A 26,458-nucleotide genomic window follows, 5' to 3' on the forward strand; every position below is an offset into this window, starting at 1 on the left:
ATTCTCTACGGTTCGGTTGCATAGAGAGCCTAAAATAAATGCTTTCTGCACAGAACAATTTGTTAGGCTGCACTCACAATATGTTTTAACATAATGGATGATGACAAAAGCAGGAAAACAAAGTCAAGCTTTCAAAAAATACATATTTTTCCTTTTTCCTGCTACAAGTACGCATATTATAAACAAAATTACTGGGCATAATGTGCTAGAACCTTGACTGTTCTTTTCCACAGCCTCCATCCTTATCAAATGACAGTGTTAATAGTGCCTGTATTTGGGATATAATCAGATTTATCCTCCCATTACAAGCTCGCTTCTGGCTGCTCTAGTTTGAGCTGGGCTTGCTGTGTTTTCTTCAGCACTTGACTCATCTCCAGACCAGAAGCTATTAAGCAGTCTCCGTTGGGTTTATGTCTTGCTTGAACTAAGAGCAGACTGGGCCCGTGGAGATAATGCAATAGCAGTGGCTGCTGCTTGCAGTACCTGGAAGGCTCTGCTGATGGAGGAAGTGGTTGGCCAGTGCAGGCAGCGTGCTCAGGGATTTGAGTGCCTGCTCTAAGGCAGACAACAGTGACTGCTGTCCCACTGGGATGAGCCATGGGCTAGCTATCCCTCCTTTCTCAAATGTAGGTACATCTAAAGGGCCAGATGGCAGCTGGCAGAGAGCTGGTAGAGGAGAAATTGCGATATAAGCCAGGAGAGATCTTTACGCTTGTGGCCAGCAAAACCAACGTTGATAGTCCATGGTTAGAAGCTATGTTTTAATCTCAAGCCTACTTTTCCTTGCCTTACTCTTCAAGATAAATCCCAAGGAGGAGGAAATGGGTGGTGGAAGTGATGTATTCTTCTATTTGCACTAGTTATTCAAAAAACAGATGAAACCGGGGTTATATGAGTAGAGTACACCTCAGTCCTCTACGTAGGATGCACCGCTGCCGTGTTGGAAGCATTCTGCCATTGTCACCACTAATTCTTACCAATGGCAGCAGATGGTCTGGTAGTGCTTGTGCTTCGTGGGACACTGCACCCTAGACAGCAAGGAGCCATTCTGCTGCTCCTGAGCCTCTGAGACCTTCTCATGCCCCTAATTTTCATCACTACCTTTCTGATCCTCAACTAGGCAGTCTTTTTTTTTCAGTCTCTTTCCGTGTTGTGGGAGGGCTAAGCAGATTTGTGCTGTTTTTTAAATGAATTGTGCTTTTTAAAAATGCTATTGCATTTTACTGCTTCAGCTCACTTGGCATCAGTACACAAAGTTTCCTGGTTTTCAACGTTTAAGTGTCCCAAGATAAATTAAAGAGAAGATTCTGGAGCTCCTGAAGTGCTGCCTTTACAGGGTTCTGCGAAATAAATGTCAGGTGGTTTTTCAAGTAGAGCCTTGTGTCCTTTTAAAATGACAAGCTCCAGTCGTACTGCTGTCTGACTTCTTTTTCTGCAAAGGAATGTATCTTTTATTAGTCTAGGAGCTGACATAAATTTTCAGATCCCTCAGCAGTGAAGCAATCACTCTACAAACCAGCAAACGAGTATTAAAAGGTGAGGTATAATCCCCAAGCTGGTGCCTAGTCCTTTCTTCGCCAGCAGGAAACCCAGGGAGGACATAGCTGTGACTGGATGGAGAGTGCCAGAGGCAAGTTATAACTCCATGCTAGTCTTTGTGTGGAAATGTTAAGCTCTGAATTAAGCTCGTATGTGCCCAAGGACATGCTACTGGCCTGCATTGGCTTACCTGGGAGGAGCATTTGAAAGTCCATCAAGGGAAGGGACATGCCCAAAGGGTGCAGCGTTCTCCCAGCACCTTCTCAAGTGGTGAGGCCAGAAATCAGCACCAGCCTCTGCTGCATATTTCTGCCTCCGTGCCCAAATTCCTGACCCCCTGCCATCCCCTGCCTGCCCACTGTGTCAACGTGGCTGAGCGGGGAAGCTGTCAGACAGGTCAGCTGAAAGGATCGGTGTGTTAAAAATGAAAACAACACCCACGCATGACCCCAGAAACTTAACTTCCTCCTCCCTCCTCCTCCTTAAAAAAAAAAGTTTATTTACATTTTTTTGGTGTTCTTAAAGTTGGCACCGTTTCCTCAACAGTTTCGGGACGCAGGGACAGAGGTGTGCGGGTGGGGAAGGCAGGAGGCTCTGCACCCTTGGGATCATAAAGGGCCCTTTTGTAGTAACTTCGTTCACCCGTGCCCTGGCCCTGTGCTTAGCAGAGCAGCTTGCTGGTGGTTTGGTTTCTTCCCAAGGAGATAAGGGGTTGGGTTTGGCAGACACGTATGTTTTGAACATAGGGTTTAGGATTTAAATATGCCACTGCAGGTCTGTTCAGTGTGGATTTGGGGGATATAGGGAAAACGCTGCCATGTGGGTGACAGAAGTGTGGAAGTGAGTGTGAATTGCCTCACACTGCCCCAGCCTGAGGTCCTGACAAGTGTCAGACCTGGAAAATGGATTAATTCAGGCGAGAAGAATGCTTTTACCTAACCTTTGCTGGTATTACTGCTGAGCAGTATTTGCAAAGGAGCTCTGTGCTATGGGGTTGAGCCCAAGAGCCACTGAGAGGAAAAGTCCTCGAGCTGAGAGGCGGTAAACCTTGCTGACCTCTGGCGTCAGGTTTATCTTCAAGGAGAGCTGTGGGCCTTCACCGGGCACTATCGGTTCAAATGGCAGGTGCCGACAGCTTGTGCTTCTTGGCCCGGAGTTAACCTAATTCTTTGCGAAGTCTTGAAGTTGTCTGAGGCCGAGTGGCTGTGGTGACGAGGGCAGGGCCCGGTGGCTCTCAGTGATACCGGAGCCTGGTGTGGCTTAGCGTATGCAGGCCGAGAGCTACAAATCCTGCAGGCCGCTGCCTTATGTAGACAATTTGTTTCACAGGACAGATAAAACAGTCTGCCCTATCAGTAATACACTCTTAAACGCGTTTAGACTAGCCAAAGTGCCGGCCATTTCTTTGCTCTACCCCCGCCAACGCACACACACGCGCACTTTATCCCACTGGCTTCTCCTTCTCTGCGGATCGCTTGGTCTACAGTGAAAAAAAAAACCCTGGATCCCAGCCAGCCCAGTCAATAAGTTTCACTCGTTAATAAGAATTGCTTGTGTGCAGAGCAAACAGTGCTGTTCAAACAGTTTCCTCATCAAAACAGCTGTGCCACCGGGTTAACCCTCTTGCTGATCGTACAGTCAGACCTGGCTAAGATGGTTTTGCAGCCTGGGTTTACAGGGTAATGGGATCTCCTGCTGAAAAGAGGGGACACTGGTAACAGCTTTTCGGCCATGTAAAGGTGCTGAAATTGTCCTGTGGCTTTCCACAAGGAATGTTCCTGTGAGAGAGGTGGCTGAATAAAAGGGATGGAAAGATACGGGCGGCACAGCCTGTGGTGTGCGTTACCTTGCGGTCGGGTTTCTGGGAGAGACTTTCACAGCAAGCAGTGAAAGTAGACAGTTTCAGATAAGGGCCACAGCAATTAGTGGAAGGTCATGCATTTCAGCGTAGCCCTCTGACAAAATGTTTTAGAGAAACTACAACAGGAAAAAGCCGAGAAACTGCCCACATAGTGCTGTGGTTGGAGAATAAAAGCAATAGCTGTGAAAATACCCAGCCATCAGCACAGAGGTTCTCAGCAGAATAACTTCACATCTTCTGTTCAGCACAGCTCAAATGTCTTATTACGGTTTATTTACCCTTTCTGCCATATTAGGTTGTAGATTTGTGTAATTTAATTACTCTTTTTCTAAGAAGTTTCAGTCGCTAGCTCTGCACATCCAGTGAAGAGCCTGGCAGTGAATCCGCTCTGTATTAATCTCTAGTTCAATGCCTGCAAGGAGATGGATCTGGTAATCTCCAAAGGACAAGAAGGGGGAGGAGAGCAGCAAGGGCAGAGGGAGCAAGACTTGGCAGCGGTGGCTCGGAAGCTCTGCAGAAGCCAGAGCAGAAACCCTGGCAGATGCTGCAGGGGGAAGGATGTGGAAGGATGGCAGAGCCGTTCAGAAACCAGGCCTGCAGGTCTGGGAAGTGTCACTGGAAGGAACCTGAGGGTGAGAGGAGAATGCAATGCAGCAGGAGCTGCCACAGAGAGCCTGGGAGCAGCCCGGCAGGCAGGAGGGCTGGGGGAGCCCTCCAAGCACAGCTAAAGGCAAAGGCCAGAATTTCAGGGGACGGAGTTGTGTAATGCTAAACTTACAGCTGGGACCTCAAGAAAGTCTCCATTTCAGAAAGGAACGTGCTTTGTGTTTGTGATTTTCGTAGTTCATCTTGTGGATAATGTAAACGTGTTCTAGTAACATTTGCTGAGGTGATGTGTGATGACCCCTGGCCAGACTGCATGGAGCTGGGGAGCAACTCCCTCAAGAGGAGAGGTCTGCTACCAAACCACTCTGCCAAAAAGTGGCTTTCTTGAGCCTCACGAACATCTCTGGCTGTCCTGGATCCTTTCACTTTGAACACACTGCTATCCTCGGTGCCTGGGGAGCCACCCAGCCCAAGGCTGCTTTTGGAGGAGCACGTGATCCTCAGGCATGCCGTGCTCTGCTTTGTATATACAAAGAAAAAAGCTTGGAAAAAGTTTCGTTAGCCCTCGGAGAGTGCTTTACATAATGCCTGAGAGGCTGGCAAGATGAAAGTTTCAGCTTTACATACAAGTTAGCCCCTAGCTTGCATATACATTAGTTCATGGCATGAAACAGGCTGCTTTTGCTATAGCTACCAAAAAAGTTAATTGGGTAGAAGTAAGGGGGTTTGAAAAAGGTCAGGGGGAAAAGCTCTGCTGTATTTTTGGTCTAAATAGAGGTGGTATGTGAGTGGTATCACTCGGATGGTTCTGGGCTGTGGGATACGAGCTCTGCGAGGCTTTGAGTGAGCACAGTTGGTGGATCTCCTACCACCTAGAGTGGCAAAGTGACCAGACCTCAAAATGCAGGTCTGGGAATCAGCTGTGACTTGACATCTCCACTTGCTGCATCTCTTCTCCAAAGATACAGTGAAGAGCCTCATCCTGACATGTTATTATTTACAATAACCCCATGCTTGCGATCTTTTGGGATTGTTACAGGCATCTGCCTCAAACATCTGAAACAAACAGTTTTCAAACTTTTCCCACCACAAGTTTAACTGTAATGTTATATCAAAAAAAGCAACAGTGGTATTTTTACTATAAGCATACTTGGAAACTCATCCATGCAGTGCTCTGTGCTTCCGTCCGTTAAGTGAGTATGATGTTAGGAATTTCAGAGGCTTTCACAATATGAAGTGGAAAAAACTGTTCATCAGAAAGAATTATGTATTGTGTTTAAAAAATGAGTATGCCCTGAAGAAGTCTTTCCGTTATCTGAAGCCTTTCTTGAATAGGATAGTCCTTTAATCATTGTTTTAAAACCTGTTTTTGATTGAAACGTATTTTGGGGGAACTACAGCATGTCTTAAACTGTGCTTCTGGTTTGTTTTATTTCCAGGAAAGGTAGCAATACAGAAAGAAGATCTGCAGAAGTATCATAACAGAGACACCTGGTTTCAACTCCAGCACGTTGATGCTGATTCAGAAGTACAGGTGAGATTGCCTTGGCAAAGGAGCATTTGTAACAGTGCCATGGTGGCTTAGTGGGTTCCATGGCTCGAGGTGTGTCGTGTCCCTGCAGAAGGGAAGTACTGCTCATAAGTGTGGTTTAGGTTTCACTGGTATTTGCAGTTTCTGAGGGTATTTGTGTGTAGGGTGAATTACGAGTGTGCTTAAGTCAACGAGGGCTGGGATTCTGCCTGCAGAAATAATTAAAAGTATGTGAACTACCAGAGCCACTGATACAAAGAGGGGTGTGGTTGTCTGCTAGGTATCAAATAGCTTCAAAACTATAAATAACTGTTGATTGCACAGGGAGCTGAACCACCTTGAAAATCATATCTGTGCAGTACTGTCTTAAATAATTGTGTAGGCAGGTCGTCACAGGAATGGCAACAAGTACATCTCAGACAAAAAAATGCAACAGAACAACAAAAAAACTTGCCAGATTTCTAGGCCCTGCTCCAAACCCTGGGAATGCTAATGATAGTATCACTTCAGCTCAGTGTAGGGTTTGGTACTTTGCAGGTTTTGGTACACAGTGTCACTCCTCTTTTTTTTTCTACTTAGCCTCTTTTGAAGCAGGTTCTAATTTCTATTACAGTGTCAGGTCTTGTGAAAACAGTCATTATATAACAAAACAAGAAATTAAAATGACGTAGCTGGGTATCAAGTGAATACAAATCAGATACTTAACTGTGTTTTTTTTTCTATTAAAAAAAAACAAAGCACACAAAAACCCGCAACACTTTTGAAACACAGTGTTTGCTTAGGAGCCTGGATATTGTCTGACCTGTACAATAAACCCAATAAATGCACAGGGAAATGCTGCTTAGGAAGCTGCGGTAGGGTTAGAAATAATGTGCTGGCTTTAGCAAGCAAGTCTGGCCATACTAGGTCAGAAAAGGAGACACGCATTGCACATCCATTCCAGTATGTAGTGTGGTTATAACGTAGTGAAGCATTTGTGAAAATATATTCAAGGCTATTTTTTTAATTTATTTGGAGTGAGAAACAACGTACTGTTGTTCCTGTGATGCAGAGAAGGCCTCCTGGCAGCCTGTTCGGTCTGTAGCATTCTCTTGTAAAATATTGATCCTCTTTAATGCCACATTTTGATGCCAATGGTGATGGGAAGGCTTTTAATAGCCTTTTAACATTGAAGTCTGTTCTGTTTACCCTTGTCTCCCTTTCTTCTTACCCCAAAGCCTCTGATGACAGTGACTTTAAAACAGTAGATGTAGTGTTTATTTCCTGCAGGATATGAAAACTTTCCCTTTGTAATTTATCAGTTGAAGAAGGTCAATATTTGGATAAGCCTCTGCATAGTTTATTTTGGTATAATATTTACACAGAGTGAGCTTGTGGAAGCTTTTTAGACCCAGGGTACTTTCTAGGACAGCATTGGTAATTCAGGCTGCGAACTGAAAGGTTTGCAAACAGTTCTACCTTTTCGGAGAGAAGACGAGCACGATGTTTGCTCGAAGAGCATGCTCTCTGTTTGTAATTGCACAGTTCATCACTTCCACAATTTGTATCTTTACAAGAGCACAACGCTAAAAGCTGCTTCTGGGCTACATGATAAACATTTATTACAACTAGTATAAATACGAATAGCCCTCTGATTTTATCCACTTACTTAAATGTTCCACGGTCTTTATGTTAAGTGGTCTGTACAAGGGCTTTATGTTTTCCATACTAGCGGGAGCAGAGTGGTAAATATTTTGTGGGAATTCTTGTACATGGGAAGATAGAGGAATGAAAGTGTATTTCTGTTTGTGTCTTTTATGCTTGCGGTATCTCAGTTGTATTTTTTTTTTCTAAACATTTACTTCTTCATTCGGAAGAGCAGAAGGAATATTTGCAGTAAGTACGGGTCGTTACTCAGTTTTTCTCCAAATTTAAGGAAATCATTTGAGATGTTTTAAGAGGTTAACATTTGCAATGAATCATGCAAATACTAACAAGCAAAAAACAATATTCTTGTCCCAACTATCAGTCTCTCATTCTAGTAATTATCCTAATTGGCCACATATCTAGTGGATTAAGCCATGTGCCAGGGATTGCCTGCATCTTACTTCTGTCTTTGTTAGTCAGTGGCCTTAATGCTATTTTCCGTGTCATAAATACCGTTTTCCATGTCATAGAGCACTTTGTGGCTATTTAGTTATGCATCACAGCACTGCACTGAGGCAAGCTACTGTCCCTACTGTCAATTCAATACTTTGAACAGAATGAGGAGTAAGTATCAAAAAGAATGTGACTTGGCTTGAGGTCAGAGTGGGTAATTAATAAATAAATGAACAACCCAAAACAAGCAAACAAAGAACAGACAAACCAGATTGGCTTCTGATTCCTTCTAATCATTAGGCCGTGATATGAAAGAAACTGGGTGACAGTGTTAGGCCCAGAGAGAGCTGTTCTTTACCATGTGCAAAGCCTGAAAATGTCTAGGTTTTAAGCAAGACCAACCAGCACAGTCGGAAATTGCAAACCAGCTTACAATCAGTGGATTATGGAAATATTAATGAAATATTAATGAAATATTAATGATCTTGGGTGCCTTGGTTCCCAGATGCCCAGTTCTGGGATACATTTGGCCTTGTTTTTGAGAACAGAAGGATTGACTTGAACTTATGGAAAACAGCATTTCTGATGGAAGAACTGGTGTTTTTAGCTGTTCTAGTTCAATGTGTATAATTAAAATTTCCTTATTGACATGGTTTGGACCTAACTTAGGGAGTTCAGAAATGGTACAAGTTTTTCAAATGGAAATACTGTTTTCTTTTTTCATATATAGTGAGGGACTAGTATATGAAGTGAAGATTACTCTCTTTTTTTTTTTTTTTTTGCAAATGCAGAACAGTAAAAATCAGTGTTAATAGAAGTTGAGTGCATTTATTTATATTTCTGTGCTATTTTCTCCAGTTTTATTCGGAAGCTGCAACTAATCATTCCGATGCTGTAATCAAAATTATGTGGTAACGTAAAACACCGTTGGACACAGTTACTGAGATGCTTAGCTTGAGGCTTTGCATTCAGTCCTATGGTTTTCCAACCCTGCTAATTCTTACTGACTTATAAAGATGTTTTGTGTTGTCAGGAGTGCAAGAGGCTTTTATTCTCTTGGTAAATCAGTGCCCCCACAGCTCACTGGCTGTTTTTTCTCTGCGTAGTTTTATAAAACTGTTGCATCTTCTGCTGTAGTGCTGTCAGGGCATATTCCACATGCAGTTTAGGTATAACCTGGGTGATCAGACTGTTTTACTCCAAGTGGCTTAAGTTCAAGCTGCTTTGTGGAGCACGAGCTATTAAAGTTCAGCAAAATTACATCTGTTTGGCATACGAATGGGAAATTATATGATTTCTGAACGTTTACTTTTTAAATCTACTAAAACGTGTTCAATGCTGTCTGGAAGATTTATTACACAGCGTGCGGAATGAAACTCGGCAGGAGCTGTTAAATGCATAATTCAGGGCTCACTTTTCCACACTGGAAAACTTGTTCTGAAAGCATGAAGCTGTGACCAGGTGGGTTTGTGTGGATTTAGCTAAAGGAGTTTGAAGTTCCCATCTTGTGCTGGAGCCTGCCGGCTCCTCAGTGGGATGCTGCCATGCCCCGAGTTAAATACTCAGTCTCTGACAGCACAAATGCTCAAGCATTTCTGTGGAAAGTGAAGCCATTGAACCATTAATGAAAATGTTCACGGCCTATCTCAATGCAAAAGTTAAACCAGCCAGGCAGATTAAGAAGGGCAGAGGGATTTGCAGCAGAAGACAGAACTTGCTCGGCTGTTTAAGCTCAGTAGGAGCGTGATCTTGCACGCTTTCCATGGGAGGTGTCTCTTTTCCACGAGTCATTTATCGTTCAGGATTTGCTGTTTTCTCATTCTCCTGCTTTTCAAGAACTGGAAGCAAAACTTGCCATGCTGCTGTGCGTATATCTCTCTTCAACGATTGCCTTCCCTTCACACGCAGGACTTTATTTGACAGTAACTGTTTCAGATGTTTGCCTGGGGCAGTAGATGACAGGTGCTCCCTATGTCCGTATGTTCTCAGTTAAGCCCAAGTGCACAGCCAACCTTCAGAAGGCCTTTTCTGGTTTAGAGCAGGTTTGTTTGTTGATGTTTTTTTTCCACAGCACCTTCAGCCCTCCACAGCTTGGTGGAACTCGAGCTTTGCAAGCCCGATACCTTTTGTGTACATGTAATCAGTGAGTGGTTAAAGATCCAGAGACATTCTGATTAATATCAAAACTCACAAGCATATTTCAAACCATGCAGTCTGTGTATGCCAAACGGGGGGAGAAATAAAAGGAGAGCCAGTTACATTCTGACGTGTCTTCCTCTGCAGGCTCTTGCTTTCAAATGTTCCTGTTTTCAAGTGTCCTCCGAGTTGCTTCCTCCACAGCAATGCCAAATGTAAAATGGTCATGTTCTCCTGCAACTGAGCTCTCAGGATTAACTTTGGGAGCATTCAACCTGAGTTCTCGGTATGAACCGTGAGAGCTTTTCCAAAGCTAGTCTTGGGTAAAATTCATTGTTGGGAAAGCGGAGCAAAAAAAAACCCTGACATAAAAGCTTGAAAATTGTTCATTTCCCCTTCCTCCTCGTAAGAGCTTTGATATGTCTGAAACATGCCTATTTAGCTATCATTTTTCTTAAAAAAAAAACAAAAACAAAACCATACTTATATGTAAAGGGCAGATAACCAACACCGAGGAAGCAGATTGTCTCAATTTTAACCTTCTGTACTCAAATTCAGTGTGAAAAAATTACGGGTGTTAAGAAATACTTTCTTCAGGCACCAGAATCCCTTCCTCCTTCTTCTGCCCCGTTAGCATTTTGCTTACCCAGCCTGTGATTATTGCTGAAGCGTGCCTGTTCCTGGGCGTGAGGCGATACATCCCTGCTTGGACCTTACAGCATTAGAGGAAAACATTGCTTGCAGGTATGTTCAGAGAGTGCCCCTACACTCAAGCCTTTTGTCGTGCTGGCAGTTGCTGCTGGCTCTGAAATGCTTTGTGTTTTAGCTAGAAGGATGGATTCGAGGCGTCCTGTGCTGCTCAGAAAAACTCTGCTCCTTTGTCAGCACCTCCCCGCAGAGAGCAGGATCTGTATTCCTCGTGTCAGGCTTCGTGAATGAAGCCCTGCCCTTGCCAGGGTGGGAGGTTTGCCACGGCTTCAGCAGAGCCAGGATTTCACTGCAAGCTTTTGACTCAGCTCTCCTGCGTTCAGTCCCGTTCGACGGTTAGAGAAGTTTATCCCAGATGCCCAAAGGAAGCTGAAAACGCGTTGCTCTGCTGTTTTCTTTTGCCCTCCCTTCATAATATTGTGGAAGTTGCCATGGTCTTCCCCATATCTGTCTGCTTCCTGTTCTATAAAAAGCATTGATTTAGCTACGTGCAGAGCAAACTGTACTGAACGGGAACGGCTCTGATGTTCACTGTTATTTTCTGAAAATGAACTAGTTTGAAAATAAACCAGGTTGAACAAATTGTCTTCAGGAGCAACCCCACAGGGCGATACCCCTCCAGTGACTGATAGAAATACCTGCTCTCTTAAACAGCTACGAGCACTGCGTGCCCACTGTCCAGCGCTGGCGTTAGCTGTGTTCCTGTAGGTATTTAGGTGCTTCTAAGACAAAGAGGAGTCACTGACACATTTTGTGCTGCAAGCACAGCTCTATGCAAATTTGAAAAAGAAGAAGCAGCTTCCAGGTTCGGTATCGGCTTTCCACCGCACACAGGAAATAAATGGGTGTTACCCTCTCTTTTTTTTTTTATGAACAGTGGCTTTTAGGTTTCCCTCTTTCAGTTGTTTTGAAATGATATGAAATCTCTGTTTTGATAGAGTGAGAAGATTCTCAAGGCTGCGTGCCCACTGATAAAATTATTTCGGAGAACTGACGCGTGTGGCAACACTGGCGAGCGTTTCATAATAATGTTTGTGAGAATCAAAAAGCCTGCTTATTGACCAGATCCTGCTTTGTGGCAAGACTTCCTCCTCCCCACATGAATATCAGAGTATTTAGTGTTCATGGGGGTGAAACAGTCTATCCCAGTTTGGTTTGTTGCTTCTAAAAAGCTAGCCTGAAATAATAGAGTGAAAAGCAGTAAAAGTAAAGAGCACCTAGTGCTGAATACTAAATTCACATCGTTTCAGAGTTCTTTCTGCATTTACTGGAGCTTGGGATAAACCCCAGGGGTTCCTGGTGTTTGTTAGTGGTTTTTTTTAGGAACTTTTTCCCTAAAACATCAGATCACATCTGCTATGACTTAGATCAGGTGTCTGAAGTGGCATTCAATCACTGGGCCAGGTGATGTGTGTTAAGTTCCAGCCCAAAACGTGTGCACATCACCCACCAAGAAGTGTCTCCTAGGGGTGTCTTCCTTGGGGAATGCTGCCTCTGAGGCCCAACACTTGTTAAAAATGCTCCCAGTGGCTTATGCCAGCACGGCAGAGCTCTGTGAAAGCAGTAACTTCGGGATAATCCGCTATCGTGTGTTTTCTTTCCTACTTCCACATACAGTGTTTAAATGAAACCACAAATTTGCAACTGCTGGAAACGTGAGACAAGTAAGCAGTGCGTGCATGCTTGCTGTACAGCTGTCTTCTGGTGTTTCAGTCTGCAGTAGCTTATAGCTTCCAAGGAAAATGAAATTGTGTAGGCAAACTTTTCCTGTACCTATCAAAACACAACTTTGATTCTGCCATTTTTTTTTTTTCTTTTCATTTGCAAGCTTGCAATTAGCCTCCCTTTTATTTTTGAGACAATTTTTTATTTTTGAGTTCTTCCTGATACCTGTTAGTGTTACGAGGATCTTAACAAGACTGGAACTTGATCCTTTTTTTTTTTTCTATTTATTTTAGTAAAGGCAATGTTTAACAAGCAGTTATTTTTTTTTCTTAGGAAGGCCTTTTAAAAGTTTTGTTTGTTACCGATTTCCTTTTGAATACTCGCTCCTTGCCTACGTGAAATTGAATCAGCTGATGACTTCCTTGATCAAGAATGGAAAAGTAGAACCTGTCTGGTCCCGTGGTGGTGTTTTGGAGGTGATTAGGAAGGACACCCGACCTCTGAACCCACCCATCCGTATCGCTCCCTGTGTAGGAGAAGGGAAGTGCTGTTCAGCAGTTGAGCTGGCGCTCCTTTGGCAGCTTGTTCCTTGAAAAAATCCTACTCTTCCTGATGTGAGGGGTATGCTAACGAACACCCCTGCTTCTAGGAATATGCTGATTTATTTTTATGTAAATGCTTCAGCTATTAATGCATCCTACTTCGAAACTGTCAAACATCCAGCTGCTTCTCCGAGTTCGCTTGCTGTGTTAAAGGGGAAAGAAGAACTTTGTGGTTAGGACACAGGCCTGGGACTCATCCCAGATTCAGTCCCTGGCTCCACAGCAGGGATCTCTCTGAACTGAACCAAGCCACGGTGTTTTCAGCGGCAAAATAGGGGCACTGTGCTTGTTATCCTGCCCCGTTACCTGGTATTTCCTACTTGTAAATGCTGTCATCAACAGCTAGAGGCTCTAGGTGATATCAGTCGTTCTGTTAATAATTAAATATTGTTGTTGTGTAGTTGGTTAGTCTGGAGAAGAGGAGGCTGAGGGGAGACCTCATTGCTCCCTGCAGCTACCTGAGAGGAAGGTGTGGGGAGCTGGGGTCGGCCTCTTCTCACAGGTAACCAGTGATAGGACCAGAGGGAATGGCCTCAGGTTGTGCCAGGGGAGGTTCAGGTTGGCAATGAGGAGACATTTCTGCTCAGAAAGAGCAGTCGGGCACTGGGACGGGTTGCCCAGGGAGGTGGTGGAGTCACCGTCCCTGGGGGTGTGCAAGGAGAGGTTGGGCCTGGTGCTTGGGGACATGGTTTGGTGGGTGATACTGATGGTAGGGGGATGGTTGGACCAGGTGATCTTGGAGGGCTTTTCCAACCCTAGTGGTTCTGTATGAATGTCTTTGGTGTTGTAAGTACATTGTTAAATTGTTAAATTTTGTTAAATTGTAAGTAAATATTTTAGCAGCTTCTTGCTTCTTTGGTGCATTTAGTCTAGTACAGATGATCAGTTGACCTTCTGTTGGTTAGCTGAGGTCCTGATTTTATAATGCTGATTTATTGCACAGCTTTCTCTCTTCTCTTTGAGAAGTGCATTATCCAGTGTATCGTACACCAGCGAATGACACGGTGAAGGAATGCTCTCAGACACAGGGTCTGATTTTTGGGTGGTCCTGTGTGGAGCCAGGAGCTGGACTCAGTGGTCGTGTGGGTCCCTTCCAACTCAGGGGATTGCCTGATTCCAAGGAGGAAATTTATTCAGATGGATCCTAATGGTATAGGTGACTTGGGAAAAAACATTCAGTTTACGTATGAATTACATTTTCTGTGAATTAAACCTGCAAGTATGCTGCTGCAGCCTTATTTTCATGTATTTGTGTAACTGAATCTTTAACTGGAAGTGGGGAGGTTTTCTGGGAATAGTCGTCGGGGCTGCCAGGCCCGGTGATCCCGTGACCTTTGTTTTGCTGTCTGAAGCTTTGAGGCACTTTTCGAGCAGCTGGCCGTTCGCGAAGTCTTCAGAAGAGAAAAATGAGAGCTCCAAGAAGAGCTGGCTTCCAGCCCAAAGGCGGCTGAGCTATATTTTGTTCTTAATGTCGCTGGGAAAATGTGCGAGGGACTGCTGGCTTGAGAGCGTTTTTGGAGCGTCATTTCTACAGTAGGGAGCTTTCATCTTAATTACTCAGTTTGAGTGAGATCTAGCGAATTAGCACTGTAAATGAAGTTTACATGCAGGCTCACCTAAGTGTACTGAAGCATTCTTTCATCCCTGAGAGAGATCAGTCTCGCCTTTGTTTAAGATCAGTGGAAGCATTCCTGTGAAAGCATCTTGCCTTCTCGGTGTTTTTCTACAAAGGGAGATTTTCTGTCAAGTTCTTAAGCCTCATTTCACGTCTCTTAATTCCTTCAAAACTCATACCGGTGTTGATTTCTCTAACACAGGTAATACGTAGGACATCAACAAAGATGGCAGCAGCTGTTTTACAGGTTGATAATCCAACTTTGTTCTACAGAGAGCATGGTTTAGCTCCTGTGTTCAGATACGTGGAAGAGAGAAGAGTGAGATTAAAGGAGAACGCCGTAAAATAAAGCCAGAAAGTGCCCTTCATAACTTGATTTCTCAGCTGGTGGTGTGCTTAGCTCCTCTTAGGGCCTCTGTGATGGGCATTATAACAGGACTGAGTTTGAAAGAGGTGGGTCTAGATGCGGCTTTATGCATTTGTGCAGGGAAATGCTTCCAGGCCCTGGACAGAAAAAAATGCTATGGACTCAATACTGAATGTGCAAGTGGCTGACAGAGGTTGGAAGGATGGAAGTGCAGTCAGAACGGTCCCTAGGAAGGGGTTTGCAAGGAAGGGGACAGCAAGAAGCCATCATTCATTGATTTCTGTGGGACAAACATTCCAGCATTGGCTTCAGAGTTTGTACAGCTAAGTGTAGGAGTGCTGGGGAATGAGCTCAAACCCAACTCCTGAGCATTCGTGCTGTTACTGTACTCCCTGCCCAGCTTTGGACTGCTCTCAGCAGCCTTGGTCCAGACAGGAGTGTGGAGGGAGTCGATCATAACGGCAGGGAGCAATGTGGGGCCAGGGTCTGGTCTGCACTCCCCTCTGCGAGGCGGGACGGACAGCCTTTGGCAACAGTGCTGGTGATGTGGACAGAGAGGAAAGGTCAAATCTGGAAGATATTATATTAGGAAAGGGCTTTCGCATGAGTCGAGACAAACTGAGTCAATAATGACACCCGCATCAGAGCTCTGACTAATTAGCTGGGTGGGCTTTAGGGTCCTTTGGTGAAAAAAAGGTGGAGAGGAGGTAGTTTTGAAGGTGAATGACTCCATTTTGGCCAACGAGATTGACAAATGACTGTTGGGCAGCATTGAAATGCTAGAATACCTCAATAACAAAATGTGTTTTACCACAGATGTTGTAAGAGTTTTTGCCAGTGCTGTGTTTTGGAACATAACAGAGTTAATGAGAGTAATGCAGTTTGTATTCATGATGGCCTTTATTTTCCTGGCGTATCTGAGCATAGATTTTTGACCCAAGTCACCACAAAGTCAATGTGATGGTGAGGAGCTGAAGACTGTATAACAGTAGATGCTGGTGACATGTTGGACATTTATTTTTCTTTAGTTGCCCAGTGTAGTTTTACTGATACCTGTCTCAGAGTTTATCGTCATAACTTCATGGCTTTTAGCCCCTTCAGTTTTCCAGAGCATAAAGCATAGAGGTATTTCTTTATAACATACTGATGTGATAGAGTTTCAATGGTTGTGTTGGGTATCTTAGCTCGGTGTTTCAAATGCTAAACATAAACAAAGTGACAAGAAAATATTTTTGTTCTAGACCACAGAAACTCCGTATCAGTCAACTAGTAAAACACGCAGAGAGAGAGAAGGTAACGGGGGAGTAATTATGCACTGCGACCGGGTGAGATGTCTGCTAACCTGGATTCTTGAGCAAGTGAAATATCTCACCTGTACAGCTGTTAACCAGTCCTTAAACTCCTCCTGAAATTGCTTGTATTAACTGACTTTGTTTTAAACTGGAATGGGGTGGCTGGCTTTGCATAACACTGATTTTTCATGCGGTGTTTTTTTTTTTGTTTTGTTTCAGGGAAAGGTCCACCTTGAGCTGAGACTGAGCGAAGTCATAACAGACACTGGTGTGGTCTGCCATAAGCTCGCGACACGGTAGGATTTGAGATGTAACTGCAGAGTGATGAGAAACAAAATAGTTAAATATAGTGTGCAATGCCTCATTTCAGAATAATTGGAGGGATCAAAACATTGACTGGAAATGAAATGTTCTTGTGCTCTGAACCTATTTACTAATTGTCCTTAATCAGTGGTATCCTTACAAATTTATAGGATGAGATGTTTATTCATTCTCATCCCTATAATCTACATACTTTTCTTCCTAATACTTTTAGATGAAACAACTTGGCAATTGTTTCACTAGAAAAATGCTCTCCTAGTGAAGTTCTGACCAGCCCTATTTTCAGACCAATATCTGACATTGCTTTGTTATTGCCTTTGCCAAAGCTTTGTCAGTAAGCTGTCGTGGTAGTCTTTGCAGCTGGGACCTGTAAAGGTACAGCTGGTACCTATTTCAGGTCAAAAGTGACATCAGAATGGCTTTGCAGCACTTGGAGGGCCCAGCCTTCGTTTAACTGCTACCCGAGGACACTTTTTGTGATTTTTTGTCAAACTGCCATTGTGCAATTTGCATACGACCAAGTGATGACGATGAAATGCATCCTAAGAAACCCGGTTCAAACCTGCAACTCCCAAGTCCTAGGCTGGCATCTTTGGTTGGAGTGTCATTGCTGTCACCACGGGTCCTGGGGCTTTGCAGAAGAGAGGAAGATATGAAGTGGGGAAAGATGGTTTATTGTCTTCCTACCCTGCTCTGTGTCTGCTGTGTGAGAGGATATACGTGTGTGGGACATACGTGACAGTGGGCTTGTCATTAGGCTTGGACTGCTCCTCAGAGCAGGCCCAGAGGATGCTGCGTTTAGAGATGGAAAGGAGCAGAATTGCCCTGTGCGTCAGCTTCTGAGCAAAGCTCTTGCTTTCGCCTTCCTGAAGGTGTGCAGTGCACCCTTAGTGATATAATACAGCAGCAAAGGCCTCTGCCTGCATCTTCTGAACTCCAGCTGCGAGGTAAGAGCCTGTGGTGTCTGGTTCTCTGCCAACACTTCAAGAGGAACATCCTTCCACTCTCCCCACGGTCTGTTTTGAGTAGTTAGGTGATGCACGGAAGGACCTTCAGAAGCGTTTGCCTCGCTTCGTTTTGTTCTGAGGGTGTATGCCACACTACAGCCAGCTTTCTTGTAAAGGTTTTGTCTTCAGTCAAATAAGATCTGGTGGCATTGTGATCCCAGTGCTTTTTTTTTTTTCAATGAAATCCTTGAAATGCTACAAAGAGGTGTCAGAAAAGGTCCTTCTTAACGTGTTGCACATACAGCTTCGTGCTTCATGAAAGCAATAAGGTGCTGTCAACCTTTACACTATGGCAGTGTGCAGCGTTTGTGGTTTTTTCTTTTTCTATCTTTCTATTCATTTGACCAGACGGGGTTTAAATCTTTATTCATATTCTTGCTGCTGTGGCCTTGATTTGAAGATTACTCCTTTCACTCTGTACAATGCAGAGGAAATACCTAGGTTGGCTTGTGAAGCATTCTGTGGCTTTGATTTGGGAGGTATTGTTCAGTAAATACAATGCATTAGTTCAAACGTGTAGACAATTTTTGAGGTTTTAAGCACTGAATTGTAACGCTCAGAGTTTCTCTTGATTTAAAGCTAGCTCTCGGCTCTTAGAAACAACCTGAAAATCGGAGCCCAAGCAGTCTTTTGTCTGCTGAAGTCAAATTTCTCCGCTGTCTTCTGCTCTCTGCAGCCTACCTGAGCACTGCGTTTGGCTCTGGCCTGTTTCCACAGCTATTGTTTGGGTGATAGATGGGAGCAGAGCTAAGCTGTAGATAAGGGAAATCAGAAGTAGAAATATTTCTAGAATATGTACTTCCATTGGTGCTGGCTTTTATAGCAATGGGTCTTGTATGCGAGAAAGCAAAAGGGAAGAAGAAAGAAAAGGAAAGGGGAATGATAGCAGGAAAAAAACCAACACTACATTTACATGTAGCCTGGCAATTTCTTCCTCCTGCACCTTTTGTTTAGCAAGGTATACAGCAAACTGCATCTCTGCAACATTTTCTACACTAGCTGAGATCTCATTCAGGTTTCTTCATGGGTAGTTGGGCTCCAGTGCATACATAGGCATGTAAGAAAAGACAGCAGGAATGAAGCAATGCTTGACTGAATGCCTGTGGAGCCAGAAGTTGCCAGTGAGAAGGATAGTGCAGGTAGGGGAGGTAGAACCTTTGTTTCAGGTGGTTCATGAATGAAAAATCGAGGCTGGGTGAATTGGAGGAGGGCAGCTACCAGCTGAGCTTTGTGAAAATAACCGATTCTTTCTTTTTGTGGACAGCTTCTGAGTTTATTGCAGTGAGCAAGTAAGACAAAGCTGCCAAATCAGGAGTGAAAACTTGCAAATCGTCATCCTGTGGACTCCCTTGACTTCCTTTTTATTTTTTTTTCCCCTTAAATTAATTTGGAGACTCTTTGCTGCAGAAAGATGAACGCTATCCTGCAAATTGGCACAGAGATACAGCCAATTAAACAGTTTGGGTCTGCAAGGAGAACAGAAACTACTTCCAGTGGGCAGCTTGTATTTTAAAAGCACGTATGTGGGCTGACTGAAAACTAGGGCTAATTGGAAGCTTTTTTTTTTTGCCTATCCAGAAAATAAATAAAGATGGGGTTTCTTACCAGCCCATGTCTTCAGTACTGTGCCCTCTGTGCCTGCGTGCATTGCCACCACCCCTGTCTTCCAGAAAGCCTCAGCAGCAGCTGAAGCCTCGCTCAGCCGGTCTGCAGCCCTGTGGAGCACTGGGAGCAGTCGGCTGGATGGGAAAATTCATCTGAATGGGAAGGCAAATTAAAATTGCAAAGCGCCGAGCTCTTGAACGTTAAGTAGGAGATTATTTAAAATGCTAAAGGTTTGTGATCTTCCTTAGCCTCTGCAGAGGAAGAAAAAAAAAAAAAAAAAAAAAGAGTTTAACAACTGTTACCTAATAGCTGCTCCCTAGGCAGCATTCAGGACTTCCATTTAGCCCTAACCCACTAAGCTGCTCTGTTTCATCAGAGCCCTTCAGAGGCCCTCGATCTCTGCCAGCTGCTACAGCACCGTCTCCCAGCCTGAATCTCTGCAAAAGAGCTAATGACGACGAGAGGCGTTAGTGAATTTAAAAGTTAGGCTGACAAGACAGATGCAGGCACCGCATCCCGGAGCCTTTTTTTTATCTAATTATTAAAAAGAAGGGATCTGTATCTACTGTTTAATTTTGTCGAAATCTGCAGGCTCCGCTGGGTCCTGCTAGCAGGGGCAGCTTTTCGAAGCAGCGTTCTGTATTTAGCACCATGACATCTGACGGCCAGCACGCCGAGAGGAGCGGGCCCCGCAGCTCCTGCTGAAAGCCAGCGTGAGCTGGGAGTCTGGCTCCCCGATCTTCCTCTGCGCATTCCAGCGTGTGTGTGTAATTAGGCACATTTAAACGGCTGCATCGAGGCAGTGTCCCCAGCTGCTCCTTCAAGTGCTGCCTTATGTCTTGTCTCCGAGGTTTAAAACAGCTCGGAAACATCTGCTCTGGAGAGCTTTCCCCCTTCTCTGCTCCTCCTTTTGTCCTTTCCCCCCCATGGTAAATCTCTGCAGCTGCAGCAGCCCCCACTGTCTTTCCGATGTAGCTCAGGTACACTTTTCCAGAGCGCTGCACGAGCCTGCAAACACACCAAATGCCAAAATTGTATTTGATAAATGAAGCATTTGTAGCCCTGGTGCGGGGCCGCGGCCGCTCGGCGTGAATTTATGAATTAAATGAATTAAATTTATGAATTAAATGAAGTAAATTTATGAATTAAAATGCTGTGTGACGCTCGGGAGAGCTCCGCGAGACGCCTCCTGACCATGCGGAGCAGAGTTAAACGGGCTGCTTGCAAGGGCCAGCAGGGGAGGAAACAATAAGCAGATACAGCATCTCTAAGATAAACACTTCAAGGGTCATTAAGAGAAGGGCGGCCGAGCTGCGGGTATTGAAGAGCTTTGAAAGCCCTTCTGGAGAGGAAGGTAAGGAGGAAAGAGTCATTTGTCAAGCACGGGTAAAGCAGAAGGTCTCTGCTTAGGGTTGGAGAGGAGGAGCTGGAGGAAAACGTGACCCCGTCTTGACCAGCGAAGGCTTGCTGTTGGCACCAGTGATTGCATTTGCAGACGCCTTGAAAAACTGCAGGGGTACAGCTAGTCCTTCAGGCCCTTGTGCAAAATCAAAACAGGCAGGCATCATCTTTGAGTCATCCGAGCATTTTCCTTCGCTAATTAGGTTGCTTCCTGCTTCCCTTGTTTATGCTGGAGCTGGTTGGCTTTCCTTCAGATCGCTATCTCCATCAGTTCCCGGCCATAAGGACAGAAAGCACCAAAAGGCTGGGATTGGTGAGGGGCTTGGAAATGCACGGCTATATCGTATCTGGGACACTGAAGAGGGGGAATTTTCCTTTTCCAAATTAGAAGAATTCCTTAGATTTCCATCCAAATTCAGCCCGGGAGCCACCTTGCCACACGGCTTCGCTGCTTCTGGGTTTAGAGGACATGTGCTGGTGTGCTGCTTTCGATGTGTTTCTACTCCTTTGCAGAGAACTACAGCCTACGGCCAGCTTTGAACTCGCTGCGGGGTCAAATGCAGCTTCTTTTCCTGCTTGAAATGCGAGCTGAATCAGCTAGGAGAAAATGGTGTTGCTGCCTACGAGCAAGGTAGCTTAATGTATGAGTTGATCAGTGCACCCCGCAGGATTTTGAGGAAAACCAGCTTTCGGTGGCTGCTGGTAAGGAATACTAATGAGGGTGTGAAGTAGTTTCAAGGCTTAATTTTCAAGAAACGCCTGCATCCATTAAAATGCATCACAATCTCCCTTCTCTGGAGGGCATGCCCTGCATCGAGCTGTGCCTTCTCCTGCAGGATGGCATCTTGCTCCTGCTTGTAATCCTCCGTGTGCTTCATAGCAAACTCACGGGGGAAGATGGCTCACAGATGAAACCGTGTCGTTGCTGGTATTTTATCACGTAGTGCTGTGATGCTGTGGTGTTGAGGTTTAACTGCCTGCCATCCGAGTCGTTCCCTTTGCTCCTTTGCTCCTCCATCCCCACCAGAACTCGTCTCGACTGTTTTGTAGCCTAAGCCCTATGACAATTGTTCACTCCCCATCCAACCACCCAGCATCTCTAAATATCACCTCTTCCCGCTGCCGAATTTCCCACTACATGAAATTTCTCCTTCACCCTTCTTTGTTTTGTTTTTTTTTTTTTTTTTATTGAGCACTTCTTCGGTGCTTCTCCTCAGTTCCTGAAGCTCCTTTTACTCAAGAGCAAGTATCTTCATCTGCAGCTCTAATTAAGAGCAACATCTTTGATTAGGGCTCTTGGCAGCAGCCCACCTCGGGCAGGGCGTGTTTTGGAGGCTCTCCCCGTTTTGAGATTGTCGCGTGACGCCGTGGGATGCGTCTGGGACCGATTTTGTCCTGCAGGACTGGAATGTGGCTGTTCCGAGTCGGTCTGTTTCAGCAGCAAGTGCCGCTTCTTAAATAACTTGACGGGACTTCCCATTTTAGCTAGGGTAAACATAGCCAGGGATTATACATCGAGGCAAGTCGTTCGAGCATAAATCCTGCTAATAAGTGATTTTTAGCTTTGAACTGAGCTCGAGGTCACCCTGTTAGGGTGGACTGGGGGTGATGTTCTAGGGTAAAATGGTGAGCTGTCTTGCAACGTGACCTGTATCACAAGGTTGTGTATCAAAAGGTCACACAGTAATTAGTGCAATATGAAGGTAAATGTATGTGCTGCTTCATTCCCAGTGGTTGTGGGAATTCTGTGGCAGGTACCATCCAAAACCAGTGCTAGCAGAGCTTCTAGAGGAATTGCAGAATGGCCGAGGTTGGAAGGACCTCTGGAGATCACCCAGTCCAACCCCCCTGCCGAGCAGGATCACCCAGAGCACGTTGCACAGGATGGCATCCAGGTGGGATTTGAGTATCTCCAGAGAAGGAGACCCCACAGCTTCTCTGGGCAGCCTGTGCCAGTGCTCTGTCACCCTCACAGCACAGAAGTGCCCCCTCATATTGAGCTGGAACCTCCTGGGCTTCAGGTTGTGCCCGTTGCTTTTGGTCCTGTCGCTGGGCACAGCCAAAAAGAGCCTGGAAGGAGCAGTGTGGCAGGGTGTGATGAAATGTAGAAATCACACTCATCTCTGGAAGTGTTCTGCCTGTTGCTGCAAGAGCAGCACTTGTGAGATAGCAGCACAGGGAGCTGAGGGCATCAAAGTAAGATCAGTAACAGGGGAAGCTGCAGGGTGAAGGGGAAGTCACAGGTGTTGAAGTTGGTTTTTTTTTTGTTTTGTTTTGTTTTTTTTGGTGAGTATAAAGAGAGTAAAGACACGGTACACAATGCATCGGAAACACCCTTCACTAGCTCTATTCTTCACAGAACTGTTGGAGAGGAAACCACTGCAAGAAATCTGCCCATGTATGTGGCAATAAGGAGAAAACACCTCCATCACCGTGAGCTAGAAATGGTGTCCGTGTCCCTGGGTTCACTGTCACACTGGGAGCTCAGCTGGTTACGTACTGTCACCAAGAGCTGCTGTCACCTGCTGTCTCCTGCCTTGCTTTTTGGTTTTGGTCCTCTTGATGTAGACCTTTGTCACGGATGCCATTTTCTGGCATTGTCAGAGTTTGATTATAAAATACTTCAGCCATGTTGCTAATTGCATATTTGTAGTGTGCCAAGCACTTGTAAATTGGAGAGATTAAGTCTTTTCGTGGTTTTTGTATTTGTTTTTTTTTTTTTTTAATATAATAGGACTTTTAGATCAGCTGCTTTTGCTGTCCCACTCTTCTTGTCACTGTGCGACGTAGTGTGCTGGTTCCTCCTCGTTTTGCTCCCTGAAATAAAAAGAGAAAAGGGAAGTGCGTTGAAAGAAAGTGCAAGGCGCCCTTCTAAGAAGAACAGAAATTGGCAAGGGGGCTGTGCTCTCGGAGGCGGCAGCGCCTGCAATTAATTTTAACTCATTCTGCGGTTGACTCGCTTCCAAAGCTGAGGGTTTTGTAGTAATTTTGAATGAGCTTCAAACAGAAGCAGTAATTCGGGTTAGGCTCTGCACAACTGCAGATGTCCCAGCTGTGCTTGGCGTTGCCCTTGTCGATTCCAGAGATTCACTGAACCCCTGTCATCTGCAGCCCTTTCCTCCCTGGGGATCTCTTCTCTACCCAGCCAGAGGATTTATCAAAATGCCCCAAACCAGGGTATGTTGTGACATCTCTGCCACTCTTTAGTGTTTGGTGGAAATCACCAGCTGATTCCCCAAAAAATCACTGAGGGGGGATTGGCTAAATACAGACAAATCCCTTTTTCTCAGGGCCTGTATCTTCAGGATGCCAGGCTAAAAAGGATCCTGTTGACTTGAAAGAGTCTATGGAAGAGCTCCAAGAAGACCTGAAGACCTGGTGAATGTGTCTTATAGTGACAGCGTTTGATTTATGCAAGGAAAACCTCAAAGTGATGAAACCCTGGCACGTACTCTATTCAGAACAGGGCCCTTCTGATTGTATGTTACTTGTTCTTACCACAGTGATACTCTGTGGTTGGGAGCTAAAGGCTGATCTACTGGGAAACCAGTATTAAAGCGCTTTTTTTTCCCCTTCATTATCATTAATCAGTGAACAATTTCCTGCAGAGCATTGTGAGGACGTTTTAATCACGGCGAGCCCTTTGAGTTTGGTCTGGGTTTCTATCAGGAAGGTGCTCCGGGGATGCTGTAGACATCGTGAGCTCAGCTGAGAGATTTCATCGCTGTCCTGAAGGAGGTCAGGCCGTGTGATTCAGATGTTTCCTTTGGGTCCCAAAATACAAGGGAGCAGCTCGATGCAAGTATGAACCGTTTGTGTAATAACTGGGGTCATAAAGCTGGTGTGGGCCACTAATTACAGCTGGTTCTACCAGAGCGCCTACCTGACCATGCCCTTGTTTGCATCGTGTTTTGCCTTGGGAAGATGTAAAGTGACAAGGCACAGCAAACTTCTTCTAAAGAGAGCTTGCTTTGCATCGTGTCTCCTCCCCAAGGATCTTCGTGCTGCACAAACAGCCATATAACCACACTTTGGGAAGCAGAGCCGCCTTTGGGATGGCGTATCACAAGTTTTAGCTGAGCTTAGGACATGACTGACCTCTCAGGGTAGAAGGCAAAATGGGACGGCGTGCCAGCAGAAACTGTCCATGACACATTTAATGCATTGCTCCTGCTAAAATAACCAAGTTTACTGGTATTTTAGGAGGTTTCACTGCTCATGGGACAGGGGATAGGCTGTAGCAGGAACCCAGGGCACCAACAGTCATAGCAGTATATACCAGCACTGATCAGAAGAAGAGACAGCAGTTGAGCTGTAAAAGTCTTAGGCTAGCTCTGAAAAGCTGCACGTGTTTTGCCTTGCGTGAGATGTTTCAGCGCATCTGAATTTTAGTAATTTTAGCATCATCAAGTGTCACAATGAAGTGAGTGGCCTTGAAGGACCAGGGGAGTGATTTAAATTAAGTCAGCGCTTCGTGACAGCTGGTTTCTACATGAATGGTTTCCGAACCTCTGTGTGATCTCTCTTCTTGCCAAATCAGAGACATTAAGGATTTTTTTTTTTTAAAGTTAATTTCATGGGAAAGTTTATTCGAAGTTGTGTCTTCTGATGCCTGGGATGTTTGTGCTTCTTGGAACGAGCAGCTCCATCTGCCTTACTGCAAAAATGGAGATAAATGGGACGTAGCGAGCCCGAGCTGGGGGCTGCTGGTTGGATAACTGGAGAAGACTCCACACTTCTGCTTGAACATTTTTAATGGGCTTTATTTGTTAATAAAATAGTGGTTCTTGGGTTCTATACCCAATAGAGTATGAGTTGTTTTTAATTTTTTCCTCCCTTGCTTGGTTGCTGCATAGCCTGTAAGCACAGTGGGATATGTTAAGGTCCTTTTAGTTACCTAAACCCGGACAGCATCAAGGTATCAATATTATTTCCTGAATTCTGCTTAGAAGAGAGCACTGTGCCATACAACCTTAGTCCAGTTCTCTTGTCAAAACGAGTTCAGTGCCTCAGCATTACTTTGGGACCTGGCTGGCAACTTAGGTGATGAATCAGCTCAATTTGAATTCCTTAATGCGAGTACTGCATCTGCAGGGAAAGATCAAAACCCTGTAATTATAAGTACTGTTAATCAAGATCACAGATGATCTGATTACTCATATAGACGAATGCCAAAAGTTGTTCTGAGTTGTTGAAAATGATGTTTTTTAAAGTTTTAAAGCTTCCACCTCCCCGAGGTGAGCCAAGGCACGTCTGATGCAGAAGGCTGCAGACTCCATGCGGTTCGAAGGCACTTCTGGTTGCTTTTTAGACCCACGAATAACTACTAATTTTGTTTTTAACTCCGAGCTGTTTGATCTTTTCATTTAGAAAGATACATTTGCTGCTATCATACGCCTAATTAGAAGTAAACATGACGCGGGGATCTGTGTAGAAGAGTCATCAAGGATTTAGTTAGTAGGGAAAACACTATCCTTGGACTAGGTAGTGATGAGAAGAAGCTTGCTGGGCTTCCACTCTGTCTCTGCTCTTGTTTAAGCCCTCTCATTCCCTTGCCTTTCCTTCCTGCGCTCTCCCTCGTGCCCGGTGCCACCCCAGGAGTTGCTGAGATTCGATCCAGCCGGGGTGTTGTGCCCCGTGGTTGAAGCGTGTCGGTGGCACAACGCTTAGATGCTTCCCTCCAACCTGCTGCACTTCGTGCTCGACCAGTTACTGCAGATTAAGGTCTCTTCAGGTTGCTTACCAGCGTGGCACAAACGTTATGCACAACGTTACCGCCTTGGTTTGACGGTGGAAGGGAAAATGGGCACGTTCATGCAGCTGGTTTTGGTTGCTAAAGTGCTCATGCATGCACCCAGTGACATGCGTGCATGTCCTGAGCTGCGACCGTGCCAAGTGCACGCAGTTCCTGCCTGGCAGCAGATAAAACTTGAGCAGAGCTCGACTCTGAGGTCGTTGGGTTTGCTTTCCATCAACCCTGCGAGTAGCACGCAGGGCATCGCCTTGAGACCCAGCAAAGGAAAAGCAGGTGGGAGACTTTGGTGCCACCCTCCAGCTTCATTATACAGGCTGTAACAGCCTCTGTGGGTCTCAGCCTTGTTTTGGTCTTCGATCTTCTTTCTT

General features: G+C 45.0%; 1 protein-coding gene across 1 annotated transcript in view; it reads left to right on the top strand.

The window, feature by feature from the left end:
• RASA3 (RAS p21 protein activator 3) overlaps window positions 1-26,458 on the top strand; it is a 104,031-nt gene that overhangs the window by 42,616 nt on the left and 34,957 nt on the right. Inside the window, exons 4-5 of the mRNA XM_032189339.1 lie at window positions 5,446-5,540; window positions 16,221-16,297. Of these exons, the coding sequence (XP_032045230.1) occupies window positions 5,446-5,540; window positions 16,221-16,297 (172 nt within the window). The remainder of the gene's footprint in view (window positions 1-5,445; window positions 5,541-16,220; window positions 16,298-26,458) is intronic.

This window comes from Aythya fuligula, chromosome 1 (assembly GCF_009819795.1).
Source record: "Aythya fuligula isolate bAytFul2 chromosome 1, bAytFul2.pri, whole genome shotgun sequence".
NCBI classification, from domain to species: Eukaryota; Metazoa; Chordata; class Aves; order Anseriformes; family Anatidae; genus Aythya; species Aythya fuligula.